The sequence below is a fragment of the Chaetodon trifascialis genome, chromosome 23 (assembly GCF_039877785.1).
Source record: "Chaetodon trifascialis isolate fChaTrf1 chromosome 23, fChaTrf1.hap1, whole genome shotgun sequence".
Taxonomy (NCBI): Eukaryota; Metazoa; Chordata; class Actinopteri; order Chaetodontiformes; family Chaetodontidae; genus Chaetodon; species Chaetodon trifascialis.
In genome coordinates this window covers 19,457,389-19,478,404 of record NC_092078.1, presented here as the reverse complement: position 1 = coordinate 19,478,404, position 21,016 = coordinate 19,457,389, and the positions used below count along the sequence as shown (strand labels likewise).

Genomic DNA, 21,016 nt, shown 5'->3' with positions numbered 1-21,016 from the left:
CGCAGCAAGTAGTGCGCATGCCTGATAGCAAGAAGGTCGCCAGTTCGGTTCCCGGGTCAGGCCTTTCTGTGTGAAGTTTGCATGTTCTTCCAGTGCATGTGTGGGTTCTCTCTGGGCAGTCTGGCTTCCTCCCACAGACCAAAAACATGCTCATTAGGTTGATTGGTGACTCTAAATTGCCCCTAGGTGTGAGTGTGAGTGTGAATGGCTGTCTGTGTATATATGTTGCCCTGCGATCAACTGGCGACCGGTCCAGGGTGTACCCCACCTCTTGCCCGTTGACAGCTGGGATAGGCTCCAGCCCCCCCGTGACCCCGAAAGGGATAAGCAGCATAGAAAATGGATGGATACTAAAATTTTAATCAAACATAATAATAATAATAATAATAATAATATTCAATACAAATCAGAAAACAAATAAATATTTAATCATTCAATACTACAAGGACAATAAATAGCTCCAACAGTGGTGTCACCATCTTGGAGCTATGGTCAATTTACCACTGACAATGCTGTCAAATAGATACCTCTGAGGACATATAGCTAATCATCCAGAGGGCCGGATTTTCAGGTCCTTTTTTGACTGGCGTACTATTGTTTGCAGGTCATTGAACAACACAACAACAAGCAGTCAGGCCAACAGCAGGAATTTTTGTCATTCTGATCAAGTCCAGCCTAATTTGATGTAGCACCGTGTTGATGTTGTTTCACATCACAACATCACAAACCTACTTTTTGCGTACTACGTTATTTATGTTAACATACTCTAATAACCACTGCATCTTATGCAGCTTATCTTCTGCAATATTACAACGTATTTTCACTATGCTATATACTTTAACTGTGTTATATATTTTCAACTGTGCAATAGTAAAAAAAAGACACTGTATTTTATTACTCATATCTTACTCACGTGCAATTCAAAATCTACTGTAAAATTCAGTCATTTTTCATATGCCAATAGTTTTATACTCTTCTAATCTAATCTAATTTAAGAAATGTTCACAATATCACCAAACTATCATGGGCATTGTCACCAACAAAAACATCATCAATAAACAAGTTTTATGAAAAGGCACACAGGTTGATTGAAGCAGCATAATGCTTCCAAAGCAGCAAAAAAAAAACCAAAAAAAAAACCACGAGGACGAGCTCCAACTCGTGTTACATTTGTAGTTAATTTACAAAATGAAGAGAATCTTGTGCCTTCCAATCATCATATAGGCATTACCCATCCCTCAGGTAAATGTTCATTCTTCAGAAAATCGGGAAAATCCACATTTATAACATCTTTTTCAGAACATCAAGGGATTCTACACAGTAGTGGTGGTTTGCCATTAACCCTGCTATTGCAATTCCAATTCCAATTAGTCATTTGGCAGATGCCTTTATCCAAAGCGACGTACACATGAATTCACACACCGATGGCACAGCATTGGGGGCAGTTTATGTGGTTCACTATCTTGCCCAAGGATACTTAGGTATGTGGACTGCCGAGGGATCGAACCACCAACCTCCTTATTGGTGGACGACTGCTCTACCTCCTGGGCCACAGCCGTCCTTATTGTTTACTGTTGCTTTCCAAACTTCATACTGAATATTACTATTAAAAACAGTAAGTACACTGTGGGGAGGATACTCACATTGCCAGAGGTCTGGAGGTGGCTTTTTGATGACAGATTTTTCTTGACTCTTGTCTCTCAGAATCAGATATTTATCAGCTTTGCTGGTATAAACTGTAGAGTAACCTGCTCAGACCAGAATCCTATCTGCTGGAAAAATTAGGACAGATACAACCAAACTGATTTGTTCCGTTTATATATAGAGAATGGCAGTCATATTAGATCCTGCTTATTTTAATCATTTGCTGCTTGTTTGCACATCACACATCCCCTGCTATCTAGCCATCTCCACTGCCTCTTCACCATACAGACTGTATATCATCCTTAAATACGACTCAACAATTTGTAACACCAGGTACTGCACTTCTGATAAGAATTTTGTTTAACAAAAAAACATCAGAAACATCTCTTATAACAAATGTGACTGTGATTGAATGGATTTGTAATCAGCCCGAGTGACCACTCGCCCATCATGTATGAAGGAATAAATTTTCCTATGATTATATTTAACAGGTCTATCTTTGTGTTGCAATAATGAAATAATAGCCACACATCATACTTTTGAAGATTAATTTTATCCCTATCTCTGTTTTGACAGCACCATGAAGACTACAAGAAAATTAAAAATATGAAAATTTAAAAATATACATTTCTCAGTCATTTTGAAGTTATTCAGGCTGTGTGTTCATAAACAGGCCCAAATACATTAGCACAACAGAAAGGTACTGAAATCAAATAAAGCTGTTCAAATGCACACACACACACACACACACACACACACACACACACACACACACACACACACACACACACACACACACACATAAATTCTTATATAAATATAAATTTACTTAGGAATTAATGAAATGGTTTGTGATAAATGAAACATGTCTCAAAGTCACTTTGCTTGTTCTTCAACAACGCATTAAAAAATTCCAATTCTATTATTATTATTGTTGTTGTTATTATTGACACGTTGCTGGAAATCATGACTGTATTTTTGCTCATGAGGGGTGGGGGCAGAAATCTCATGAATGAAACCTAGTCAGTGACGTCAATTGGGACTGCTTGACGCATGAATCATGTGGGATGGGAGGGCGGGGGTATAAGAGCCGCAGCCGCCTGAAAATACACGAGCCAAGGAGCGGAATCCCGGGAGAGGAGGAAGAAAGAGACCGAATCTCAGCAGCAAACGACAACCGTGCCGACATTTAACATTAGACAATAACAACAACTTTGGCGCAACAACACCACCAACGACCACACAGTGCACGTAGTAGGTCTGTGCATGTCAGCAGGACTTACAGCAGCTCTCAGTGTGACGTGACGAGGAGGGGAAACTGGAATCCCCCACTGCTCTCACTGAACTGCAAGTAAGTGTCAACTTATTTGACATTAGTTTACCTGCTTTTGTGAATAAATAAAAATAAAAAAAAAATACAAATAAATAAATAAAATCTGTTGTAACTGGCTGATTACTAGAAATGTTTAAACAAATAAAACAGCCGCAGTGTACAGAGAGCGGTTCACAGCGGTAAAAAAACAAAACAAAACAAAACAAAACAAAACAAAACAAAAAAAACCCCACCAAAAATATACTAAAGTGGAGTGTATTTTGAGGGTTGGAGCAGGTTTGCTAAAACTCCCCTTACATTCCTTTACATATATGACTAATGACATATATTTTAATTATCATACAAATTCAACATGTTTTACTGTCAGTAGTTTCTGAACATATGAGCGTGTTTAAAGTGAGACTTTGCAGTATGTTGTGGTGATCTGAAGATCCTGTGGGAGATTAATTTACTTCCATTACCACATTTCTATGGTTAAAACAGTGGTTGCCGTTGGCTGTTGTCCTCCTCCTCTTCTTCCTCCTCATCGTCATAATCATCATCATCATCATCATCATCATCATCATCATCATCATCATCATCATCATCACCACAATCATAGTGATTTCCAGACATCAATACCATCGCTCGGTTGACCAAAAATGGCCAGACTGGAAAATTAAGAAGAATATGCTTCAAGGTACACCATCTACGTGTATTTAGGTGTGATGATGTTCACAGTACAAAGGTAGCCTGTTACCCTGTATAAAATATCTGCATAACACTGGCGTCCATGTTTGTGTGGGGTTTCGAGGTTTACAGTTAGTATGTAGGATGCGGCGAGGTCACTCATGTTGACAGAAATCTAGGTGATGGCTTTGTGCTGTAGGTTTTTCTTGATTCGTGACTCTCAGAAGCCGATTATTAACCCGTTTTGCTCAGGCCAGAAACCTACCTTCTGCTGGAGAGAATAAAATAACTGAATTTAAAACCGATTAGTTCGGTCAGATGGAGGATGAGATCAGTCATATTACATCCTACTTATGTTAATCAATCGCTGCATCCGTGCCCATGACGCATCAAACACCCCCTGCAATCCAGACAACTCCACTGCAGAATATGCCCGGCTAAACGAGACATTTGGTCTCTTACTAGGTCTTGATATTTCAATAACTTTCCACCACAAAGAAAGAGAGATGTTTATGAAAAAAGTGTGCATTGAAACATCTGCACGAGAATGAAAACAATCACTTTTTTTTAATCAAGCGCGGCACAGCAGTTTTGTCTTTCTACGGATAATAAAAGATGATTATGACATGATAACCAAAAAATGACTGCAGATATTTGTTTTCAGTGAACAGTACAGCGTGGTGCCATGCAGCGCGGTGATGATTCATAAAGAGAAGTATGGCAAGCCATCTCTGTCAAAAATACGCCACATTCAGTCACGTTTCAACTTCATTACGGCGTAAAAACGCATTTTTTTCCCCAGATTTTACGGCGTTTTATACGCCGTAATGCGCAAAAAGAGCGCCGGTTTTTACGCCGTAATGAAGTCCTCCAAGAACGCGCGTAAAAAACGCCGTTTTGTGCATCAAAACGCGCGTAAAATATACGCGTTTGTGCACATCACAAGGCCTGTACAAAAACGCCGTTTTTCTAGTATGATAATAATCTCCATCATTCTTTTCTTTCAGTCACTGAATTTGAAGTGTCTGCGCCCAATCGCTGATCAAGACAAGCAGACCAAATCAGTCGTAGGTTAATATTTTGGGTGATAGGCAGGAAAATATCCCATAAATTAACTTCATTGTTATTTTAAATTCCTCTTCCATGCATCGTTTATTTATTTTTCTTTGTGGTTAATGCTTCTATGTCATTGTTGATTCTGACTGGTTTAGCCTTTAGGGCATAAAGTGAAGAAGTGGTACAGTGGTTAGAGTTCTTACTCTGTAATCACCATCCTTCTGGCATGCAGGTTCGAATCCAGCGAGTGGCATTGTATATTTGGACCTCTTGCAGATTTCTTTTTTTTTTTTTTTTTTTTTTTTTTTTTTTTCTACAACTCTGTCACTCACCACGTTGCTATATTGTGATTTATTTGCTTGGATATAAGCCCACTGACTTTGCAGCCCTGCATTAGTGAGCAAGATGGCAGAAACCTGTGTGTGTAGAAAAATAAATAAATGATGCATGGAAGAGGAATTTAAAATAACAGTGAAGATAATTTATGGGATATTTTCCTGCCTATCACCCAAAATATTAACCTATGAGGAACTACAAGGTAAGTTAGGACAAACTTTGCCACCAAGGAGATCTCTGCTGAACTGATTTGGTCTGCTTGTCTTGATCAGCGACTGGGCACACTTCAAATTCAGTGGCTGAGAGAAAAGAAGGGTGGAGATTATTGTCATAATAGAAAAACGGCGTTTTTTACGCGCGTTCTTGGAGGACTTCATTACGGCGTAAAAAGTGGCGTAAAATCTGAAAAAAACAGCGTTTTTTTTACGCCGTAATGAAGTTGAAACGTGACTGAATGTGGCGTATAGAGCAGAAGCGAAACGATGATCTTTTAAACCCATGTAGGCACTTTACACGGATCCTGTAGAACAGACAGATATGTAATTGTATATGTGACAGCTGTGATTGTTCAGACATACCAGTCACTGCACTTGTTACACATTAGAAGGCTGTATTTGAAGATTTCAGTACCGAGGACAGCAGCGGTTCCCTCCCCTGCCAGGCCAGTCTGACCCGTCCTCATTCCCAGAGCGTCAAGGCGCTTTGTCACGCCCCTCGAGACCAACCGAGACGCGCCGGCCTTTTACCTAACTCCGATGTAAACCCATCCACGTCAATATTAGAGCCCAGAGCAACTGTTCCTGCTGTCCAACACGTTCTCATCCCAGCCTCACACGAAGACTTCCTGTCAGAAAGCCTTTCTAACACGTGTTTAATGTTGTAAAACGGTCGCAGTTTGGTTAAGTGTATGCACTAAAACTACTTAGTTAGGTTTAGGCACCAGAACTACCTGGTTAAGTATAAAAATGGATCGATCATTCTTGATTTCTCATGGGACAGAGTCCCGGAGTCCTGGGTATTTGTTTGAGCCATCCAAACACTTTCACTTTCCTCCAATTGCTTTGTTTCTTGCTCTGTGCATTACGCCACCTTGCTCTAAACTTCTCATAATATTGCCACGGATCTACAATGAAGACGGTGTGCCTCATACAGACGCTAAAGTTTGCAGCTTGCAAGCTTGCAATCTATTACATATGAAATTTCTGAAAATGAAATAGGTCAATATGTGCATTTTTCAAAAGTGAAATGGTGCGCTAGGTGAGAAATTCACGTCACCCCAGGACAAGGTATGAGCATATTGTGTATTGCGACTCTTTGCTATTCCTAGTATCACCTAAAAGAGGTCAGAGAAACAGATTTAAGATGATATTACAGTGCTATAACCTGATACAGTATGGTATGGTGGTTCAGTGGTTAGCACCTTCACCTCATAGTGAGAAGGTCCTGGGTTTGAACTCTTCAGCTGGCTGGGGCCTCTCTCTGTGTACAGTATGTAACCCACATAAAAAATATGATTACTAAACCCATCTATGTATTTTAGAGGTGTAGTTCCATGCCTGCCAGAGGGTGGCACATTCGCTCTGTACTTCACTGCGAAGACAACTTAGTGCCTCTCTCTTGGTTTGCTCTCTCTTTTCACCTGAGACGTCCCCGAGAGCGCACATTGAGCAAAGATCCCCCGGTATGGAAAACAAGATAAAAATCATAAATCCATGACTAAGCCTCAAATATCGTGTGCTAATAAGTTGCTTGTTTGTTAGGACAAAGTCCTGTGTGTCTAACTGAAGGGAGGAGCCGCTTTCATCGAGTGATCTCTCTCATTGAGAACTTCGGTACACGTAGCCATTGTTGCTAAGAGGCCAGATCTCCATGTTGATTGTTAATATTAGCTGGTTGCTTATTACACCATATTGTTGCTTACTGATAATTTCTCTAAACCAATCAAAGTCATAGAGCTTTTGATACCACTCTGGTACAGACTGTATCACTGTTAACGGTTCAAAACGATGAGGAAAAAGATCGCTAATGACATTAGCCGCAAGCTAATGCTAATCGCGCATGGTGGTAGCCATTATGCTAACACTAGCATTACCTATTACATTTGGGTGCTCAAAGATAATTCCAGCTTCATAGATGTTAGTTGTTTTTGCTAGTTAAAAAAATATAGTGTCTTTTAAAGGTACATGATTTTGTTGTGAATTCATGATGAATTATTGTTTGCACTAAAATACTTTTATTGTGATGTATTTCAGTTCATTTCACAATGATTGAAGCTGTGTCGTTTATTTTATATGGAGAGATATGATGAGTAATGAAAGTAATTTGAGGCCTTTTGATAAACAGAATAGTAATAAGAGATAGTAATGTATATATTCTACACTGTGTGTGTAGATTGTTTTTTTTTTGTGGACTAGGAATTGATTAGTCTGATCCTGAGCCCTGGAGGGTTCAGTGGCAAGCCAGAACCAGAGAGCTGACTGTGGACGGACCGGACACACGGTGTGGCCAGCCGTGGGTTCCACCTCAGCAAACTTCAGACCTTAAATTTACTCTATTGACTTGGATACAGTCATAGTCATAGGAGCAGTGTGCACACACAAGTTAAAGGGAACTCTGATCTCCTTTACTCAAAAGAGAATTTCACGAGGAACTGAACTCTGCTTTTACCCAAAGAAGGGACACTTTCATTTGAAATTTTAATTTGTTTATTATTGTGAAAGGGTTTTGTTTTTGTATTTCAATTTTATACATTGTTTTAACATTGTTAAATAATTGGTGTGAGGCAATAAAATTGTCACTGTTCAACTTTACATCCACCGTCTCTTAAGTGAGAACTTCCAATAATTAAAGGTATCCAGCTTTCCGAGCCTAGAATGAATGTTGCTGTCCTTAGCATTGGTGTAACATTGAGTAAGACTAAGGGCGCTACATGTAGTTTACATTTTCGTAGATTAGGATGAGTGGAGATTCCAAATTTCTTGTTGGTGTGAATGGCTTTAGTTAGTAAAAAAGTAAGCCCACAAGCTAGCAAAAACAAGTTTAAAAAAAAAAAAAAACGTCTTTCGAGAGTTTCTTCAGAAAGGGGAAAAGGCCAAATGATGAGACACAAGAAGAGCCTACAACTTCCAAGAAAAAGAAAGCTGCATAGTAGACACAATACCAGCAGTCAAGTTTATCGCTTCAGGTGATTCTCACACACCAAGCCCACTCTGCGTAATATGTGTTGTAATATTGTTGTTGAAGAGAAACAAGGGCAGCATAATGGTGAGTTATATTTTTAATAATTTGTTTTAATATTTGTTTCTATGCCGGTCTGTCAAAATATTGCTTTACGTGAAACCGGTCTGTGGCACAAAAAAGGTCAAGGACCGCTGCTGTCGTAGACTGATGACATGTTCAGCTGTATCCTACCTCTCAGTATGAACTGAGATTGGTTCCTGCCCCAAGTGACCATGTGCAAGATAAGCAGGTATAGATCACAAATAGATGGACAACAGGACTGTAGCTCTATAACTACTGTGATTCTCTTCACAACAGCAACAGGCTTGTCAGGATTTGGCAGCGCCACACTGTCTAGTTCCCTGTGTTTCTGTTGTGTCCCCTCTGTGGTTCATGTATGTTTCTCTGTCTCCCTCTCTTTGTGTCTTTGTCTGTGTCTGAGCTGAGCTGGGAATGGTCACCTGCCTTGTCCTGCTGCCAGCCCCTCTGCACACCTGAGGCTTGTCAGATAATCAACCTCCATAGTATATAAACCCTGGCTCTTCACTCCAGTCTTTGCAGTCTTTGTCTGTTGTCCTCTGGGGCACTTTATCTCAGCTCACTTTGTTCTTGTTACCTGTTCAGTGAATATTGCTCGATGATTTTTTTTTCTCCTGATCTCATACCTCTGCTCAATCTCCTCATCCTAAAAAAATCTTAGATCTCTTGTTGTAAGTCAGCCAGCTCTCTCTGCCTCACCACACTGGTCTGCAACCATCTACCTCTCTCAACTGCCTGCCTGTCTCAGTTCCACTGGACTGCACATTTGAACTTGCTGAATTTTCCAATAAACTGTTTGTGCACTGATCTACTATCTTTCATTCTGCTTTGGGTCCAATAAATAACAATAACAAGGCTTCCATGTGATTCATTATCACACAGCAGACCCAACCATTTTCACTTTGATAATGCATCATATATATCTTATTTTTCCATTGGAATTTAATAGGTTCAAACATGTGTACATCACAAACCTGACCTTCCGCTTCCTGCACTGGCACTGAGCAGTAGCATTTCAGGTGTGCAGAATTGTCTTACAGGGATGGAATTTTTATGATACTGTTCTGTGATTTTGTGCTACTAGGCAAGAAGTCAGAGAGTTATGTAAACTGAAGACGTGTGACTGTGTTTTTTGTTTCTTCTAGGTATTTCTGATCCCCCTCTCTGCTGACAGCCTGACCTGTTCTGAGTGGACATGATTGGGTACCATGATGCTTCAAGTGCCCTTACCCTCATGGTCCTCTTAACAGGGGCTTTTTTCTTCCATCTATCCACCCCCAATCCAATCAACACCCCTGGAGATGTCAATAACCCACACAAAGATATTCCTCCTGGACTGTCAGTGTCAGGCGATGGGCAAAACAAGGATGAGGAGAGACAATCATTACAGAAAGAAGAGGCAGAGGACGAAGAGGAACTCTTTAAAGATGTGGATCCCAAAACACTAGCAGCAGTTTTGCTGGAGGCGCTGAATCATTCCCAAGTAGACAGAAGATGGGAGGTGCAGGAGCACAATGGGACTGAAGAAGATATGAGGGCTGGCATTGGCAAGGTTAAAAAAGAAGAGTCATACAGAGAAGTTAGGACAATGGAGGGAGCAGACCAAGACAGAGATGGACGACAAGAGTTAGAGTTGCTGATGGCCACACAGAGGAAGGACCAGGAGAGAGAGGAGGAAGCAGAGAGGAAGAAAGCTCAGGAAGAAGAGGAGAGGATGACAGAGAAGGTGACCAGTCGTACCACAAGCCTGACAATCCAGGTCAAAACACAGCAGCAGCATGCTAATCCAGATGGAGGAGGGGAAAACAGGCAAGATGCTGCACCCCAGCAGCAACCAAATAGCCCTACACAAGGTAGCAGTGAGGAGGAGGAGCAACTCACCCCTGAGGAGCTAAAGAGCCTTGAGACTATGATGAAGGAGTTTCCTCGTTTGGACACAGCCACCAAGAGGGAGGGAGATTCAAAGCAAAACCAGAGAAAGAGCAGAGGTTACAGCAGCTACAACATCTTACCACTCAACAAAGGCAGTGACTTTGCCATGTCTAAGAAGAAACTAAAATGGCAAGAGGAGACACAGAAAGCCCTGAACTTCCCAACATCCAGAGGGAATTTTATGGATGATTTTGAGGACAATAATTATGCTAGCAGTAATGCAGCACAGTCACATCTTCCAGCAGAGCAGGAGGTGAATGAAGATGATGAACCAGAGAGCGAGGGGGAGGAGGAAGACGAGGAGGTGTTAAGTCCTGAGGAGGAGGAGGCTCAGGCTAAAGTGGAGCAGGAGGAGATGAGGAGACAGGCAGCTGAGGCACAGAGAGCCAAGATGGAAGAGGAGAAGTTGGCAGACATTGCCTCTGACATGCTGCTGCGGTACATGGTCAAACAAAATAACGGAAACAACAAGTACAGCTTGTCTCTGTCCAATGCTGTGGAGGACAAGAGGTCTGATGAGCAACAGGAAGTGGCAGAGGATAATGATATTGATCCCCAGACTATTGACAAGCTGATTGAGATCTCCAGCAAGCTCCACCTCCCTGCTGATGATGTGGTGGATATTATCAGTGATGTGGAGAAGAAGAAGAAGAAAGACGTGCCACCTGAGATTACATCTCGTTGGCAACAACCTGTAACTCTGCTGTCTTCCTCATTGTCATCTACTAATGGTTTCTTAGCATCACTGATTTCAGCCAATCAAAATAGTGTCCCCATCTCTAAACAACCCTCTCCTGGTGTCAATCTCCTCAAAACATGGTTCCAGGAGAAATCACCAACGAAATTACAGCATCTCAGAAACAAACTTTCCAAGCCTTTGTTAACCAATCAAAATCTTTGGCCCAAACCTCAGAAGCCTATGTCAATCAAACAGGAACTCTGGTTCAAATCACCCAAGTCTGTTTGGACCAACTACCCTTTTTACCCCTACACATACTCATCTTTCTACCAGAGGAAGGCTTACCCAGACTACCACCCCATTTTTTTTACTCCTCCCCCTAGACCTAGACCCCATTACTATGTCCCCAAACCCACTCACAGCCTCACCAAGTTCCTGGGAAATTCTATGGATGATGCTTACACCTTTGGTCCCAAAAACCGTTACCAGACCTGGGTCCAACCCCAACTGAGAAAATCCCCCACAGACCTCCAGCAGAAACCTCACTACTCCAGCTATCCCCTCCCTCTGTACCCCCGGACAGTTCATCCACTACCCATGCCCAAACCACGTTCTCCTCCCCAAATACCTGTGATCCCTTTTCAACAGAAGCAGTTTTATTATTCAGCCCCGGAACCTGCAGTGACAAGAAATGAAGATTATTATGTGGGTGAAAAGCAGCCATACAGTAATAACCGTGACAATCTGGAAAAATATATATACAGCAGATACTCATGAAGAGACCACAAATATTGGACTGAGGTGACTGAGAGAAGGGCAAGAATAGAGAAGATGGAAAAGAGGAGAGATGAGCAAGAAGAGTATTTATTTATGATTCTGTTTTCCTGGCATTTGGTTTTGTTTTACATTTGTAACAAATTTCGTTCTCTCTATTTTGATTGGTTGTGATCTGTATAAAGACATTACAGAGGACTTTTTCCAGGGGTACACATCTACACATCTACTCTCCTCTATGAATGAGAAACAGTATGTGTGTTGAAACGCATGATGCGGCGAAAGATTTTGGTCATGCTGGAACTTTTTAACCAAACTTCATGACGACATTCTCCATTTGGACATTTTACGATGCTAACAAAGGAGGATGCTTAAATATGCTGTCACCTGTATATTAAAAAAAAAAAAAGAACAACCTTTTTCAGACTCAGAAAGTAAGAGTTGGTTAAATCGTAGGCACTGATGGATGCTAGAAAATGTTTGATGGCTGATGGAATTTCACTGTCTAAACAAAAATGAACATTTTTCTAATTATTTCAGGCAGGGAAATCTGGAAAGTATTTCATTAGCAGAATCACTCAGAAATGATGAACATTATATGGCCAGAAGTGGACCAACAACGATACAGCCCTATGTGATAGCTGAACACTGATTCCCAAAGCATGAACATTAACATTCTATTGTAACGGCCTCCCCTCTTATGATTTCGGACTTTCCACCAAATGTTGAAGCCTGGCTGCAGGGATTTTCTTCCATTCAGCCACAAAAGCATTAGTGAGGTCCAGCACTGATGGTGGGTCTGAGTTCAAGTTCATCCCAAAGGTGTTGGATGGGGTTGAGGTCAGAGTTGTGTACTGGCCAGTCATGTTCTTTCACACAAAACTGGGAAAACTATGTCTTTAAAGAACTGACTTTGTGCAAGGGGGCCATTGTCATACTGAAACAGGAAAAGGACAAACACAAACCAGCACAAAGTTGGAATCTCACTATTATCTAAAATATCATTGTATACTGGAGCTTAATGGTTTCCCATCATTCCTTTGTTGGAACATAAGGGCCTAGGCCAAACTAGGAAAAACAACCTCAGGCCACATAGTGTCCACATACTTTTGGCCATATTGTGTATCAACTGACACACCTGTCATTTCTTGTAGATGAAATCAAGCTCAAGCATAATCTCGGAATGGCCTCCTGTGTAAATCATTTGCTTGATACTTGAATGAATACATTTTTTATGCAAACGTATCATTTTTGTGTTATTTATATAAAAATACAGCACAATTTTGTCAACAAAACAGCACCTTTTCATTATGTATACTCACATATACCCACTAAAACTCTGTAATTAAATATAATGCACCAAAACCCATATTTCACAATAGAGCTATTGAAGCAACACTAACACCACTGTAATAGATGACTCATCCTTTTGCATAACTTCAGTTACCTTGTTGCTATGGTGCCAAACCCTGGCCAAACTTTACATGGTATTTTAAAGGATAAGGCTGCTGTTGCTCTATATTTTCCTTATTGTCAACAAATCCCATGAAAAGACCAAATCAAATGGATCAGTTCATCTCTCAATACCTTCTGACTTCCCTATCCTGTCTGTAGCACTCAGCTACGAGCCCACTGGACAAATACATAGTTTCATGAACAAAATGCTAAATGATTTCCTGAAACAGTTGGCCACTATAGTTTTTGTCAAATATTACATGAGGAATGGCCACAGTTGACCTACAGTTGAAAGGCCTACTGACTTAGCTTCCCCCTTGTTGCATATCTTTGTTATCTCAATGCAATGAATTGCACCAGTGAGGATGGTGAAATTGGAACACACTTTCAGACAGTCTTCCTCCAAGACATTCATGGTGTGGTACCCAATCATGTACGAATGAAAAAAGGAGATCTTAAACCCTGCTTACTTTCACATCTCTACACAAAGCCTAACCTGTGTAATGGTACATTTATTGGGGACTATTTTCCGTGGAAGTCTAATCCACACACAGTGTTCTAGTGAGTATGTGGGATTTAGTCGGGTGTGTGTGTTCATAGACATGAAAGAACATGTCACCTGGTCACCAGATCATGTGACATGTTTTTGATCATTTTTGGATAACAATGGAGCTGTTTTGCACAGAGGAATAAGTTATATCAGGTTTTGGATACACACGCAATACTTGTTAGTGGGATACATTCATTGTTGGTTTGGCACTGCGCAAGTCTACTGAAAATGTTTCTTGTTATGTAAGTGTTGCACAATCATCGATTATACAGTACATTTTATACTTTTGCAGGTGGCAAGTTATTTTCAAACTCTGACCATTAATTTGCTGCCTTACATGTCGCTTTGACATCCCTCCCATTACACTTTATGTTTTGTTTTTGTTTTTTTTGTACCAATATTATCCATGGGTGAGGAGGAAGCACAAAGCATACTGTGATCACTTCTGTGATAGAAGCAAATGGAAAATGAAACTCATTCCACTGGAGGTAGCAACAGTTTGCTCATATTCAGGTGAATCACAGTTAAATTCCCAACTTTAAAAAAACAATGAAGGGATTTTTTTCACTGCTTGGGTTGGATGACAGTGCTATACTACATAAAAAAGGACTGTACTACTGAGATTTCCTTTCTTTACTTGAAAGGCTACTGATAATCAGAAATCAATACACATATCCTTTTCTCCCTTTTTCCTCTTTTTCCAAATATGTTACTGGAAGCAAGATGTTGCTCATTGCTTTGTCTGTATTGCTGACATTTGTGGCCATCTGTTGCTATAGGATGAACAAATCTCAACATCTTTGTGGCCAATCCAGAAAAACCATGGCACTGGCAATCTCATAATGAGAAAATGTCAACAGGAGGCCATATGTCAAAAAAGAGAGTGAACTGAAAGGAGACTTTTGTAATTTTTATTAATTTGTTGTTTTTTATGAGATTTAGAAGGAGAATGGTAGAAGTGACAGATGAAGAAAGAGAATGGAACAAAAAGCAGCTAAAGTATGGCCAGAGGTATGGATACAGTGTATGTTTATGTATACTTGCATCAAAAATGCTTCTTTGAAGACGTACAAGCATTAATTAAAAAGTATAAAAAAATCTAAAGTTGACAGACACAATGACACAATGTTGTTGTACCATCCTTAAAATCACTGTTTAAAGTCATGTATGCAGCAAGTGTTGTCCATGGTCTTTCTAGATGTACCTTGTTGTAACCATCATAATAAACATGCATTTGTTGGATGTAAATATGCACACGTCAATGACTACTTTTGCTGCACTTAATGAAACAAATAAAGTCAACTATTTTTATTACAAAATGCTTCATTGTGGACACAGAGAACTTTTATGCGAGCGTAAGAGGAGGCAGCAAACGACCTGGTTAGCCATCTCAGTAAAAATATTAATTTCAGTCACTCTGTTGTTCATATAATTTGTGACAGGAAGGATACTGAAAACTACTGAAAACACATGCTAGTCTCGAAGTCACGTGTTCATCTTACTCATCCATCCAGCCCATCCATCTTGCTCTTTATACAACTTCACCTTGTTCTGAGCATCTAACTGACACATATGGGTTTACAGAGGAGATAGCTGAAAACCCACAGCATCTCATACAAACCCGAAAGGGTACCTTGTGTGTCTATATGAGAAAATGAGGGGCATGATAAAGCATCTGTATTTGACACTCTGTCCCAAGATTGAGGGCAACAACAGTCTCAATGACAGTCTTGTATATTCTGAAGTGAATTATCTTTCTGATAACTAAATTGTGAAAAATAAAACAAATGTGGGGTTTAGAATGATAATCCCATATGCCCTGTCCCTTCAAAAGTAATTAAAGGTGGGAGGGAACAGAAGACAGGATTTGGCTTGCTTTGATACAGTACAGTGTGCTGCTTTAGTGGGGGTGTTCAGCAGGCTGTCCGTGTCAAGAAGAAACACTGAAAATTACAGAGATGTGCTCAATTGAGCCTTCTGGTGTGTACTTACAGGGATTTCAACAGGCTGTCAAATGATGTTCAGTAATTGAACCTCAGAACAGACAACATGAATGCATGTGAAAGCGTGGGGTGTGTGTGAAAGAGATCAGAATCAGAATCAGAATCAGAAAGCTTTATAAATCAAGTATGTGTGCACATTCAAGGAATTTGATTCCAGTTAAAAAAATTGCACTCAGTCTACTAAATCTATTAAAAAAGGATATACAGCTCAAGGGCAAAAAAAAAAGAAACTGAACAGTAGGTTAAGTAGTACAAAAATATAAACAATATATAGAAAGAATGATGAAGCAATAATCAACATATACAATGAAATTTTTACAATGTGCAGAGATTTATGCAGACAGTGAGTGATGAATGCACATGTTAAAAGATGAGTTTGCATTAGTAAATGAAATAAGGTTGAGGCATATGTTTAAAATTAACTCAAGGTTTACTTGAAATAGAATCCAATGAAAAGCTGATAATGAAAATAAAAGAGAAGAGAAAGTTGAGGAACAGAGACGATAGAGATCATGATAAATGACAGGGGGAGAAAAAAACAACCCAATCCGGCGCAGTGACAGGGAGGGGGGATGTGTGGAGCGGGTGATAATTGCAGCTCTGACAATGGAGAGGTGCAGTGATTCATGATGTCACATGGTGAAGAGTGGGTGACTCATCCACCAACATAATCATGCAGCCACTGCGGAACACCCAAACACACAGAAAGGTGCACACTTTAGACACATGTCTGCTTGCACACAGTGGCTTCTGTAGACAATGGAAATGCTTATATACAAAAGTCATGGTTCGTTCTCTCTCTCTCTCTCTCTCTCTCTCTCTCTCTCTCTCTCTCTCTCTCTCTCTCACACACACACACACACACACACACACACACACACACACACACACACACATCTATCAGAATCAGTATCAGTTTTCTAATGTTTGCTCCCACAAATTCAACACAGTGGGCTAAATTTAAGGTTAAAAAAAAGTAAGGTAATAATAATAATTGCATTCACACAGCCTGTCCCAATACTAATTGCAGGAAAAAAAAACTATGGTTGCACCACTACTAAATTCAGCTCAAACCACTGTCAGTCTGCTGGGAAGAGAAATATTGTGCCCAATCAAAGCAAACATCATGTGCACACAAGATAGCCACTATGTTAATTTCCCTGAAGATCCACCAATGGATGAACACTGCCAGATTCAATGCTGAATCAACAATGGAGGAACTGGGAGCCATGGGTGCCAGCGCACCTGAGCAAAGTTATAGAACCTTGACTGCAAATGTTATTGCACCTAATGTTTGATGAACATCAAATGCACAAAGACTACGAAACTGGCTGGAATGAATGAATCAACACACATCAAGTAGAGCTGCACTAGTAGCAGCCTGTTGCAGTAGCTCCAGTCTTAATGTCTTGTTTTTTTGTTATTTCTAGTGAAGTGCTTTTTTTCTGTGTGCAACACTTTATACTTGATAGAACTCTGCTAGCTGAAATGGACACCTCCTGGCTGAACAGACTACTTTCAATTTTCCTGGCACTTTAGACTTTTGTTGCGGCAGGCCACCATGCCAAAGGAGGATTGTTTACCTTTGCAACCAGCTACTAGCACTATCTAGACCCACACTACTGCCCGGAGAAAGTCCCCAAATCCCTGACAAGTTGAAGAGGAGATACCACGGATACAGGGCTGGGACCATATGGAAAGCAAGGAGAAGGAAATACAACTCATTGTTTCGATTGATTGTCATGGGGCATGTGAGGTCCCTGGTGAATAAGATGGACAATCTTGTAATGCTGACAATGATGTACCAGGAATATAGATAATGCAGCCTTCTGTGTTTGGCTGAGATATGTCTGAACAAACATATTCTACACTTACACTTGAGGAGAATTGCAGTGTTCGTGCACATGTGAACAACAGATGGTGCCATTCAGGACATTGGTTATTATGAAGGAGCGTTTCTGTACCCCATACATTGAACTGTCCATATGGATAGTATGGATAGTATCTGAGGAGAGAGTTCACATACGCCATTTGTTACGGCTTCAAGAAGGAGGACAGAAACCAAGGCTCAGGGCATGATGCCGCAACATATGACAAAACGGATGACACTCGAAAGAGGTGTGAAAAAAAAACCCCACCAGCTTTATTGATCCCATTTCCAACAACAACAATAATAATAAAGGGGAATGAAAACCAAAACAAAAGAGGAAACAAAAGGGGGCTGGAGACCACGGGCAAAATGAACAAAAGAAGGAGAGGCGCGGGACCAACCACACAATGGGTCATCCCTCCCAACGCCTCCCCCTAAACTACCTATGAAGGAAAAAAAATTAAACCTAAACCAAAAGATGAATAACTGAGCTACCAGTAATTTCCAGCCCAGACTAAAACAACAAACTAACACGAAAAACCTCCAGCGCCTAAACATGCATGGAGGAAAACCTACTCTGGGAAAAAGAAAGAACTCAATGGAGGGAACTTCTCGCCACTTTCTCAAACTGCCATGTGTCTGCCGTGCCTCTGCCCTGCCTCTCTCTGCACTCTGCCCAGTTTATCACCTCCTCCCCTCTCCAGCCCGGAATGGAAAGACTGGTTTTGGCCAATTTCAGACCTCAGGTGCCCAACTCCCTAGCAGTAGGTAAACTGGTCTGCAGTTTACCTACTGCCCTGAGGCTGGTATTGAGGATGCCATCATCAACCTGCTTCAGCGAGCCCACTCTCATCTGGACAAAGCTGGTAGCACTGTAAGAAGAAGAAGAAGAAGAAATGTACTTTATTTATCACACATAGTTGCACATACTACATGCACACATCATGCTTCCGTGAAATTATTTTTTCCGCATTTGACCCATCCTCGGTCTGTCGATCCTCCGCAGCAGACCAGGAGCGGTTGGCTGCCAGCTGCAAGCCGATGCCGGAACCCACAATCCCTGGCTTAGGAGGCCAGTGCCTTATCCATTAGGCCACTGGGGCTAAGGAGTAAGGATCATGTTCAGTGATTTCTAGTGCCTTTAACACAATCCAGCCCATGCTACTGCAGGAGAAGCTCCAGGAGAGGTGGGTAGACATTTCCACAGCCTCCTGGATTGACTACCTGATGGACAGATCTCAGTTTGTGAAATTGAGGGGATGTGTATCTGAGTAGGTTATCACCACGGTCTCCAATTTCTGGCTACCCCAACATGGCATAAGGCGGGCTTTCCTGATCACACGGATCACACAGGTGATGCAGTCAGCAATGTTCACCGGCAGACATGCCCACACCGGGGCCAGCAGCGCACCACTCAGAACCTCAACCTCAACAGAAACACTGCAGGGGGACTGTACTCTCACCTTTCCTCTTTACACTATATACCTCAGATTTCTGGTAGATTCACAGTCCTGTCATCTGCAGAAATTCTGCATCTGATGACTGCACTAGTGGAGTGTGTCAAGGAGAATTAGAGCAAGGAACAGGTGACCACTTTGGGGCATGGGGTGGGAAAAACACCTCCTAAGTGTGTCTGCAGGAAGGGACAGAGTAGGCTCAATTTCTTGAGAAAGCGTGGGTCATTGAATGTGTAGCCCTGGCTAAAATTCATTTAGACAAAAGGCAAAATTAATGTTTACAATGTATAAATATGGTTAAAATGTTTAAAAATGTAAGAGACATAGTCTTCACAGTTAAATGCTCAAAATGTTGCAAAAAAAAAAAATCTGCAAATAGAATTTATAATTTAAGATAATGCTTATTTTTATTACACTCTTTTGTATATACTTGCTGTTTTTTACCTAATCTATCTTTTACTGGTGCTGCTGTAAATTGGAATTTTCCCTTGCAGGACAAATAAAGGTATATTGGAGATTTTGGTTTTGGAGACACAGAGAAGCAAATTACTATTGGGCTCCAAGCAAGAAATCCCTGAGGCCCCCACCCCACCCACGCATGCCGCAAAAATTTGGTTTTTGCACACATAAATGCACAATTTCTTGGACATTTGAGATGAATACTGAAAAAATAGATTAGAGGGACCAACCTCTGTTGGTCCCTCTGAGGTCGAGGGACCAACAGAGGTCCTTGAAAGCCCAGGCCTATCAATAATCGTTGTTGTAAATAAGTGGCCAGGGCCCCTCTAGTGGCTGGAGGCTCGAAGCAACTGCTTGGCTTGCCTGTCCGCAAGCACCAACCTTGAGCATCAGAGCCAGTGACCCTAAGAAACTGAATAAACTGAAAAAGAAGGCTGGCTCTGTGCTGGGGACTGCTCTGGAGCCCCTGGAGTTGGTTGTTGATGATGGACAGGATTTCACATCCCCTGCATTACCTACTAATCAGTAAACAGTGTTTTCAGTCGGGGCTTCTTCAAATCTGCTGTAGTATGGACCACTACAAAAAGCCATTCCTACCCACTGTAATAATGCTGTACAATGACTCCCCTCTGTGCAGGAGAGGAGACTTATCATCTGAGGGACTTAACACATAGAATTTAATTTTCCACAGTAACTTTCCACATTCGGCTTTAATATGCACTAAGAGCTCCATCTTATCTTAATTCTTTCTTCTTCTTTTTTTAATCTAGTATGTCTTTATGTCTTTTATGTCTTATATTTGGATCCCCATTACCACCAGCATAAGCATTGGCTATTCTTCCTGGGGTCCACACACATACAATCATACACGCTACAACCATATAAACACAACAAACATAACAGCTCCAATTTACAATTAAGTAATAAGGTAGAGAAACAAATGGCCATCCATTACAACACACATTAAATCAAACACAGAGTTATAAAATCAATCACAATTCCTCCAGAAATCATAGTCCCTTTATCATTTCATCATATGTCCATACATGCATAGTCATTTATAATAAACATAAATCAGAATCAGAGGGACCTTCTAAAAGTATGTATTTATCATCCTTTGCCTTCACACATTAAATTCCAAGAAAAGGGCACTAATTTCACATTCTCAGCTTTCACCAAGTTTTCATTCATCTATGCTTCCTTAAATAGTTGCAGATACTGTTTTGACAAAATTTTGAACCAGTCTTTAGTCTCCTCTTGAACAATATGCAGTGGCAATGAATTCCACCTAACCATGGCTCTGTACATGACTGTTTTCTGCATCATACTTGTCTTTGCCTTAGGTAGAATGAACCTTCCTTCTGTTACATATCGTGTTTGATAACTGTGTTGAGCAAACTGAGTTCTTGAATACATCTTCCGATGCAACTGAACACATCATCAGTAATGTAAACTGGTGTCATCGGGTGTTTTGGGTCTTTCAGCATTATACACCCTCTTCCAGGTGACCCCACCACGGTTGATTAGACCGTGGTGTGTGT

General features: G+C 40.8%; 1 protein-coding gene across 1 annotated transcript; it reads left to right on the top strand.

Annotated features, from left to right (window-relative positions):
• The first annotated feature begins 2,754 nt into the window (after positions 1-2,754).
• Positions 2,755-14,995, top strand: vgf (VGF nerve growth factor inducible). Its single transcript, XM_070993801.1, has 2 exons — positions 2,755-2,995; positions 9,442-14,995. Exon 2 carries the CDS (start codon positions 9,492-9,494, stop codon positions 11,682-11,684), a length of 2,193 nt encoding a protein of 730 aa, XP_070849902.1. The 5' UTR covers positions 2,755-2,995; positions 9,442-9,491; the 3' UTR covers positions 11,685-14,995.
• Positions 14,996-21,016: the final 6,021 nt, after the last annotated feature.

What these genes read in the sequence shown, in the direction of transcription:
- vgf (XM_070993801.1), top strand. Translation starts at nt 9,492, where the DNA reads ATGATTGGGTACCATGATGCTTCAAGTGCCCTTACCCTCATGGTCCTC.